Source organism: Solanum stenotomum, chromosome 5, assembly GCF_019186545.1.
Source record: "Solanum stenotomum isolate F172 chromosome 5, ASM1918654v1, whole genome shotgun sequence".
NCBI classification, from domain to species: Eukaryota; Viridiplantae; Streptophyta; class Magnoliopsida; order Solanales; family Solanaceae; genus Solanum; species Solanum stenotomum.
The window spans coordinates 1,190,871-1,201,353 of record NC_064286.1 but is presented as its reverse complement, the minus strand read 5'-3'; the positions used below and the strand labels follow the sequence as shown (position 1 = coordinate 1,201,353).

Below are 10,483 nucleotides of genomic sequence, written 5' to 3'. Positions count from 1 at the left end.
TCGAGTAATCGGAGATGAAAAAGAAGACCCGAAATTTTGTGAACAATGCGAAGTCGAATTTGTTGATTCTCAGATACGAAGGTATCAAACTCGCATAATGTTCTCAGTATTATGTAATTATGAATAAACTAAAACTCTTGTAAGCAAAACAGAAAATTATTTAAATGTTATTTTGTTAAGGGTAAAATTATATAATTGTAACCTTTTAAATAAAGTGAAAGCATAATTTAAATTGTTGTTGAATGAATACATTAAACTCCTCTTTGACTATAGATTTTAAAGTTAATTTGAAAATTTATGATTTTAAATTTGTTATTTTTAGAACTTGTGAATTTATGCTTGAACTTGTATTTTACCTGAATTTTAAAAAAAAAACTCTTGTAATGAAAAGTGACGTTTCTCTCAAAAACTGATCTGTGAAGTTGAATTTTTTATGTAAGACAAATCTTCAAAATCTATGACCTGATTCAAATCTGTGACTAAATAGATATTTAAAAATAAAATTTAAAATTTAATCCAAAATTGCGAATCTCAATTGTGTTATTTTACTAACGCTTAGTTCAATACTATTGGCCTTGGGTTCGAGTCATGACAAACCAAATGGTTTGACGAGAAGAAAGTATTTTATAGGATTTTTATCGACAATTGGTGCTGGATTGGTGTTCTCTCTTTATTTTCCATTAATGGAAAAAATATATAAAGAAGTTTATTGCTATTCTATGGTTGTGGAAATGCAGATGGTAATGGAATTATCAGCTACGATTTTGGCCACGTTGGGAATGATTATTGACGGTGGATTTTCAGAGATGAAAAAAGAGGTAAAAAATGTGTTTGATTTAGGAGAAAAAGCATACTGGTTAACGGTAATGTTTAATGTGGTGACGTGGCAGCTTTGTTTTATGGGTACTACAGGGATGGTGTTCTTGACAAGTTCATTGACAGGAGGAGTTTGCATGACGGCGTTAATGTTTTGGGAGGGGTTATAGTGTATGGAGATAATTTTGGTGGAATTAAAGTGGTTTCGACTTTGTTGTGTATTTGGGGATTTTCTTCGTATTTGTATGGAATAATGTATATGAAAATGAAGGAGGAGGAGGAAGAGGAGAAAAAGAAAGAGGGTTCTATAGAGATTGAAGAACAACAATTTGTAGCTTGAGGATAATAATGGTCATTTGACAAGTTATCACTCTACAATTTTTTGTTATTGAGACAATGTTCTCTAGTTTCTTTTGTTGTTTATGACTTTTGGAAGAAAATTTTCAGTTTGAAACAAGGACTTGTCAATCTATCTATATCTTTTCTATCTTTTCTATCTTTTATTGTTGTTCCAAGATTTAGGGTTTTGTTTACTTATTTTGGCTTACTTCAATAGGTATATATATATAGTAGTAATTTGTATTTAAGGTACTAGATAGTTGTGGTGATAAACAGGTGGATCGAGTCGGATAATAGAGGATAAAAAATGGATCTGATAAAAATTGATAAAATATTCTATTAGTCCATATTCGATAGGAATAAAAAATGGGTAAACGAACAAATAATATGGATATCTACTACTTTTTTTATTATGTAAAAGAATGAGTACTCCCAAATTATCTTTTTCTCTTTATAGGGTATGTTTGATATGAATAAAAATAATATTTTTCAGAAAAATAAGTGATTGGGAGTCGAATCTTGGATTGAGAGTCAGGTTATGGATTAGGTTCAAGGTCAGGAGTCTGATCCTAGGTTGGATCTTGGGTCTAGGTTTCTAATCCTGAGTCGAGATTCAAGTCTCGGGTAGGAAATGGGGTCCTGTGTTGAGGTTGAAAGTCTTGTATACCATACCATGGTATATTAAGATATATACTACAACAAAATATGGGATGCGTATTGTGATGACCATGATCAATTTAGTTAGAATACAAATAAGTTAAGGGGCAGTCTGGTGCACTAAAACTCCTGCTAAGCGCAAGGTTCATAAAAGGGCTCGACCACAATGTTTAAATAGAAAATACAAGATTAATCTGCTTTTACATTAAAGAGAACATGTCTGTGTGGAATATAATGATCATCTCTTCAACACGATTTAGGTCCTTTAATTGCATAGTATATATAGCATATACTTAAAACATATGCCTATTTTAAAGTGAAAAAAAGTGGCTTTACCAATTGAGAAATTCAGTAAAAAAAAAAAGTTTACACGTTTACATCAACCCAATAGATATATGTCATGTATTTGCATTTAAATTCCTTATCATTTAACCCTGCTAGTTAATTTATGTACATTGTTACTTATTTAATTAGTCCTATGTTAATATAGGTTAATGTAGCTCAGGTGAAGGTTTGCCAAATATGTGATGTAATATCAGGAAATTATACTTGAATTTCTAGATATACATTAATCATAAATGAAACAATATTTGAGTTTTCTACTAAGTTTTGCGCAAATTCAAACCGATTATTCGATTAACCCCGTACCCTCCCCCCACCCACTGGTCATTTATGATAATGAAGAAAGCATTAAATAGGTTTTCTCTTTAGTCATACGTAACCATTAATAAACATGATTACAAATACATCTAATATAGTGTTTTATTTATTTTTTGTTTGACTTTCATCAACTTTTTAATAGCGAAACCACTATATATACCCTCACCAAAAACCCCATTATATTCATCCACCAAAGTTTCATTGTTCTTTCTTTTCTTTTGTTAATAATAAAATTCCATGGAGTTTGTAGGTCATGATCATCAATATCAATCTGAAATAACAAATGATTTGATGATCCAAATTGATCATGAACTCGAAGAAACAAGTAGTAGTACTGCTAGTAATACTTCAAACATTAATAAACGCTACATATCTCTTCTAGTAATTAATTATATGTTACTTTTTAGTGGTTCGATTTCATCATCTCTACTGTCAAAATTCTATTTTAACCACAAAGGTGATAGTCGTTGGGTTTCAACTTGGGTCCAATCTGCTGGATTCCCTCTTCTCTTTCTCCCTATCTATTTACCTTTTTATGTTTTTAAATCAACTCATAGAAAACCATTCACAAATTTCACTCCCAAAATGTTGTTACTTTCTATTGTAATTGGTTTCTTCTTAGGTCTCAACAACCTTTTATTTTCTTGGGGTAATTCTTACCTCTCCGTTTCGACTAATTCTCTTGTTTTATCGTCACAGTTAGTATTCACTCTTATCACTTCTGTCATTATTGTGCAACAAAAAATCACATTTGCAAATCTCACTTGTGTTGTTTTACTAACGCTTAGTTCAGTTCTACTTGGCTTGAATTCGAATCATGACAAACCAAAGGGTATTACTAGAACAAAATATTTCATAGGATTTTTCTCAACGCTTGGTGCTGGATTGTTATTCTCTCTTTATCTTCCATTAATGGAAAAAATATATAAAATAGTTTCTTGCTATTCTATGGTTATGGAAATGCAGATGGTGATGGAATTAACAGCTACCGTTTTCGCAATGTTGGGAATGGCTATAGACGGTGGATTTTCAGAGATGATAAAAGAGAGCAAAAATGTGTTTGATTTGGGTGAAAAAGCATATTGGATAACAGTAATGTTAAACGTGCTGACGTGGCAGTTTTGTTTTATGGGTACTGCTGGGATGGTGTTTATAACAAGTTCGTTGACAGGGGGAGTTTGTATGACGGCGTTAATGGCTGTTAATGTTTTCGGTGGGGTTATAGTGTTTGGGGATAATTTTGGTGTTATGAAAATAATTTCTACTATATTATGTGTTTGGGGATTTGGTTCGTATTTGTATGGAATATATATGAAAAAAAAGGACGAAGAGAAGAAGAAAGAGGATTCTACAGACATTGATGATCAACACTCTGTAGCATGAAACAAATCGTAACGCTGCGCAATATCTGAAGATGATAGATCGCGTCATCATTTATTTTTATTTATTTATGAGTCAATGTTCTAATATTGTCATGCATGTACCCAAATCTTCATTAGAAGATATATAATCCCTTGTAACAAGCAAAAGGGAGAATTGGGGAAAAAATATTATGAAAGAAAAGTTTTTTATTCTACATCTATCTTTTTATTTTATTTAAAATAATCGAACGCATGGTGATAAAATGATTGATACGCATATTACTTATCACTTTTCATTTCTAGTAATTTCACTGAAATTCACTAACACGTTCTTATATCAAATTACGGCATTATTGCAGAAGCAAGATTACTAGTTATGAATTGAAATATTTGAATCAATAGCTATCAAATATCGAATAATTATTATCAAAAAGAAATAATATCAAATGACATGTGTGTAATCATATTTATTAATGTCTAAGCACCAACAAGTATAATAAAAGAGGATCTACTTAAATTTGAGGATTTTTTTTTCTTCATTGATATTATTAGTATTAACACAAATGACCAAAATAAACTGTAGAAAATAATTAAGGCCATTAAGTTTAAACTTGACCTCACCTTTATTGTATAATTAAGTTTAAACTTGACCTCACTTTTATTGTATTATCTAATCGCTTGTAGTAATTAAATACACCATTAAGAATGTATTTGGTATGAACATATTTTATACTCCTAGGTTTGCTTTTACTTGTTCATTTCTAACTTTACATATCCCTTAAAAAATAATGATAATATGAGTATTTTACAATATATTTATTGTTCGAAAAGACTCAAAGTTGTATTGAATGAAAGAAAACTTATATGTAATTAGACAAATAAGCATAGACTAATTAATATTACATATAACGATCCTTTGTACGAATAAACCAATCAGAAAATAGAAATTAAAAAAAAAAAGTAAAAGAAGAGTTAAACCACAAACATAATGTACCAAAAATCATCATCAATATCAATTATCAAGTGGCTAAACAAGAAATTAACTTAATAGATAATTTAAAAAGTATATATGGCCAGATGAATTTATTTGAAAAAGCTCATCAACAGCACAGTAATATAAATATTATGAAATGATCTTTGATGTAAGTGATTGAACTAATAAATAACAATCGAAATAATGAATAGAATAACGGATAAAAATCGATGAACAATACAAGAAAAGGTAAGAGATATTGCCTCCTTCAAATACTATAAATCATGTAAACCATAATTCATATTAATATAGTAACTTTTTTTCTACAACCAGATCTGAAGTAATAATATATTACAAACAAATATGTTTAGCATACATTTATAAATCAAATTTTCCTCTACCAATATTAATAATAACAATAATAGCAATAATAATTATTATAATAATATAAGATATAAACCATCTCTTTATTTCTTTTTTAAAATTCTTTTTATATCTAAGGATGGTAAAGTGCAGGTCGAATTGGGTACGAATGAATCAAAATGATGATATGAAAATAAATAAAATGCATTTGAGTCGAGATGTCATATTGCAATAAGGATATTGTTGGGAAAAAATGGTGTTTGTTTCCCTCCCAATGGCAGGTTCTTACGCGTTATTCACTCGTCCATCACTGAAATATCGTTTTTCGTATTTTCCATCCGACTTGCATGTGTTAAGCATGCTGCTAGCGTTCATCCTGATCCAGGATCGAACTCTCCATGAGATTCATAGTTGCATTACTTATAGCTTCCTTGTTCGTAGACAAAGCAAATTTGGAATTGTCTTTCATTCCAAGGCATAACTTGTATTCATGCGCTTCATATTCGTCCGGAGTTCGCTCCATCCCTGCCCTCACGTCAATCCGTGATCACACTTTGAGTCGAGAAGAATATTGCAATTACTAATATTTATATTATGATAAATTATCTATATTATACGTTTATGATGCAGATTTTTTTTTCAAATTTATGCAAACACAAAATATTTTATATATGGAGCTAAACTTTTGTGGTAACCTTGACACCTGAATGATCACACGAAGGGTTAATGCGTAAAAAGTTCATTACATAGTATGGCTTAATTGGTTTGTAATATGTGCTACCATTTATTTACTTTTTATTTACTTGTAAATACAGCCACCCTAACATACCGTAATACTCAAATAAGACGAATCTCGATATAGCTATTTAAAATATTTATTATTTGCAAAAGATAAAATTATTATTATTATTTTAATCCTAATTTGTAGCTTAAATGCCAAATGAAGATAGATTATATCTTTATATAGACAACATGAATGAAGGTAAACTAGGCAAAAGCCGGCTTCCGAATTACTAATATTTAAGAGACGTGTAACAAAAAAGTCCATAATTTGAGACGGAGAAAATAATATATTTATAGGAGAATTGATTTTATAGGTCATTTATATTTTTTCTTTTTTAGTTTTAAGATCTTTTTATAATAAATTTTTATTTTTTTCTACATAAGAGATTTTTATTTTTACTGTTAAGAAATTTTAAAAAATCATTTATTTCTGTTCAATTTGTAAATGGCTAAGAGATTTACCTGCAACGTGAGAGTACATATTACTAATTTAATACGGAATTATTGTCCCCAATATAAAATTTTCAAATATGGAATTAAGTAATTATTGCATATAATATCAGAGACACATTTCAACTGTAATTTTATATAACTTCTTGTTTGAGAAATTAAATAGTTTTTCCTTTGGTTAAATGTTTTTAATTAAAAAATTTATTCTTATACTACATTTTTTTAAGAAAATCATATAGTTTCTCAGTTTATTTTCTTTATCTCATTTTATATGACGATATTTGAATAGACATGAAATTAAGATAGATTTTCTTTTGAAAAGAAGCATTATTTTAATCCTTCTATTTTACTTGTCTAGTTCGTAATTTGCGCTCCCTATATTAATCAAGTGTTTCTTTTATTAAAATGAACCTTATTATCCATGATTTGAAAACATAAATTTGACTACTAGTGTTCCAATAAGTTTGAAAATTTGTGATTTAACAATAATGATGATTTTTTATAAACTACTTCTCTCTTAATTTGCTAATTAATAAGCAATATTTATTATTAATATATTGAATAAATAAGGAACAACTGAACGAGTATGTTCTTCTTGTATGTGGTGCTCTTAAATAATTATAAAACATAACTATATATATTTTACATTTTATAGCAAATATATATTGATACATTCTTGATTCTTGTATGCGTGTGTATATGTTATTAATTAGTGTATATAATACTTTAGAAATGGCACACATATTAAGGCAACAATGATTAGCATAGTGAAGTTACAATTTTGCCCTTATTAATTATGATTCCAAAATAAATTTATTCAAGATAACTAATCAATGTTGAGGGAAGTTTAAATTTTCAATAAGTTTAAATGAGGGTATAATAGGAAAATTTTTTTTGTCATTTCTTGATTTGTCAAAATGGATAAGTAAATAGGGACATCTAAAAGAGGAAATATGGACAAGTAAATAGGGACGAAGGGAAGTACTAAGTTAAATCTTATTTTGGGAATATTTTTTGGTTAATCGACACTTATTTTAAGCGGAGAGAGTATATTTTATTTTATTTTCTTCTTCAAACGAGACCTGGTTGTTCGAGCTGGTGAGTCTCCCAACTAGCCACGTGTCCAGTTAAAAAAATGTACCCCATTACTCAGACCAATTGTCTTCAAGGCCCTTTCTTCCAAGATAGACTCCTCAATTTCAAGTTAAAATTCAAGATTTCCACACATACGAGAAAGATAGTGAATATCTTTTGCCATTAGCATATTATTCATGGACCATATTTATAAAATATATTGTAATTAATATATTCGTGAAATATTCTTTTAGTACAAGATCCATAGTGTTGGTGATCTATACAAGAAAAGGGCAAGTTTATAGGGAAGATAGTGATTTCTTCTTTGCCAATATCGTTTAGCTTTCCCTATTTATTCCAATCAGAGTAGTCAGTGTGCCATTTTAATTGCTTTTTGATGAAATGATTATTGTTGGAAAGGAGGGACTTGGTATGGTTGTGTTTAGAATAGTCTTTTCGGTTCGATTTGAAAGAAGGAATATATTGTGAGTTCTACTTTCATAAAATTATATCGTGACCCTTAGTTTCACTTGGTTCGTTTTGCACCGGGGAGATGTTGTCCCTGCATTCTAATTTCCCATTTATTATTCTAGTCCAAATCTACTTCACTATTCTCTTTACCACTGCTCATTCTTGTGGTGAGAAATGTGGGAATTTTCACATACCATTTCCATTCTACATGAATAAATCTATATGTAATTCATCACTCTCAGATGATTTTCGTCTTTCGTGCATCAACTCAACCTCACCTTTCCTCAACATTGGTTCTCAAAGTTATCGAATTCTCCACTTCTTCTCCGATGGAGTGCTTCTCGACTTCCCAAACACAACTTATTGTCGTCAGTACAACGACTTAAAGTCGTTTGGATTTAATGGAAATGACTACTTTGGTATATCTCGAGATAATATCTTAGGATTGTATGACTGTGAGGATTCATCATTGTGTAAACCAGATTGCGAGAAAAGCATAATGCCTCATTGTGATGGATCCCCAGGTAGAAACAGCTATCCTTCGTGTTGCTATCCGTTATCTGATACGAGTGTTTGGAGTGCAGATGGTTTCTCTGTTTTTTCCCAGTTTGGATGCAGGGGATTCTCGTCTTGGGTTGACATATCTGCCAATCAAATAGGAAAACGCGGTGTTAAGTTGGAGTGGGCTGTTCCAGGAAATTCAACCACAGCTAGTTGTGCTGCCAATGCAGATATCATCAATGCAACAACTGTTGGTTCCGGGATTAGATGTGAATGCCAAGATGGATATGTAGGTGATGGTTTTGCTGTTGGAGTAGGCTGCCTCAAATGTGAGTTCATTTAACTTTAGACGCTTACCTATTGTTTTAACGAGTATAACTGTTTATACGCGGTCATCTTAACTTTATGGTGTAAAAAAGTTATATATGCTGACATAACAACAGATAGAGTTTATTTTCCATGATTAACTAGTAACAGAATGTGAGTTATTTGACAGCTTGCATCAAAGAAGGAAAGGAAGCATATGGCAAAGCATGTTACTCAACTAGTCATGGCTCAAGGAAAACAAAAATTCTAGCTGGTCTGTACTTTGTACTAGTGACTGTAATTTCAATTGAATTCGGCACGTTTTTAACTCCAACTTTGGGAGTGCACATCTAGACACCTCAACTTGGTCTCCCAACTGACAACTAAACACTCCAACTCATCCTTGCTGAGGTGACAAAATTTTTTGAGGTAACTAAATGATCAATTTGTAAGTTGGGAGTGTTCAACTGATACAGTGGAGATTAGTTGTGGTGTCTAAATCTGCATACTCAAAGTTGGAGTGCTTACTTGTCAGTTGAGGCTAAGTTTGAGTGTCTACTCATGTATTATGCCGTAATTCTTAACTCATAGCAATTGTGTGTACATATATCCCACAGGAGTTCTCACTTCAGCACTCACCATTACCTCCTTGACAGCACTTTTCTGTGTTTTAAGACGGCCTATGAAGACGGACATATTTGATCATCCTAGTATGACACGGAGTCAGGGTAACGTCTCGTTCCAGAAACCTTGTACAATTCGAATGTTTACTTACCATGAGCTAGAACAGGCCACAAAAGGTTTTCAAGATGAGCAAATACTTATTGATCATGGTGGTGGCAAAGCTACATTATATTCTGGAGCTCTAGTGGATGGATCAAGGATAGCTGTACACAGACTCCAATGTGACAGTGAAAGAGAACTCGTCGAGGTCTTGTCACGAGTGGAGGCCTTACATGCTGTATCACACAAGAATATTCCTCACATTCTTGGATGGTCTGTTGATTCTGGATACACCCCGCTAGTGGTGTATGAGTATCCTGTTAATGGAACGCTCGGAGAACATCTTTTTCAAACTAAAGATGAAACTAAACGAGGCCTCGATTGGCACCACAGAAGAAACATTGTTGCTGAAACAGCAAATGTTCTTGCATTCCTGCAGTGTGAGATTTGTCCCCCCATCGTACATCATGAACTCAACGCCAGTTGCATCTTCCTAGATGAGGACATGACCGTAAAACTTTTTGGGCTAGAGCTCCCCACGAATGCAAACACCGATAACAAAAAGCATAGCGATGTTTACAACTTGGGGTTGGTTCTTTTGGAGGTTATTACAGGTAGCAGCTCAGATCATCTTCCATCAAAGATAGCTTTACAGAAGATAACAAGCGGGAAGCTAGAAGAGATAGTCGATCCACGTCTTTACTATCACGAGCAGCCTATTTTCCGGAGGGAACAGATAGAGATAGTTGCAGACCTTGCAACAAGATGCATAATATTTGGTTGCCAAAATGGGAAATTTCACATTGGAGATGTTTCAAGAGAACTTGTTCACATAACAAAAGATGGAATTGATGGTAGAAGTAGGAGATGTCCATCAACTCATAATCTTGAAGAAACTTTTTCCAATTCAAGCCTTCTTCAGATGATATCTATGTCTCCTGATTCAATACATGTCCCTGCAGCCAGAGGATTCTCTTAAGCTATGTCAACGGCCGCCTGTCAGTGC

General features: G+C 31.9%; 2 protein-coding genes and 1 pseudogene across 2 annotated transcripts; all 3 read left to right on the top strand.

Annotated features, from left to right (window-relative positions):
* Positions 1–521: 521 nt before the first annotated feature.
* Positions 522–1,156, top strand: LOC125865363 (probable purine permease 4; annotated as a pseudogene).
* Positions 1,157–2,709: 1,553 nt separating this feature from the next.
* Positions 2,710–3,855, top strand: LOC125864986 (probable purine permease 4). The gene has a single exon (XM_049545136.1). It carries the CDS (start codon positions 2,710–2,712, stop codon positions 3,853–3,855), a length of 1,146 nt encoding a protein of 381 aa, XP_049401093.1.
* A 4,174-nt stretch (positions 3,856–8,029) lies between these two features.
* On the top strand, positions 8,030–10,457 carry LOC125864974 (probably inactive receptor-like protein kinase At2g46850). Its single transcript, XM_049545123.1, has 3 exons — positions 8,030–8,777; positions 8,945–9,028; positions 9,372–10,457. The coding sequence occupies exons 1-3, from the start codon at positions 8,030–8,032 to the stop codon at positions 10,454–10,456; spliced, it is 1,917 nt and encodes a 638-aa protein (XP_049401080.1). The 3' UTR covers position 10,457.
* The last annotated feature ends 26 nt before the right edge of the window (positions 10,458–10,483 follow it).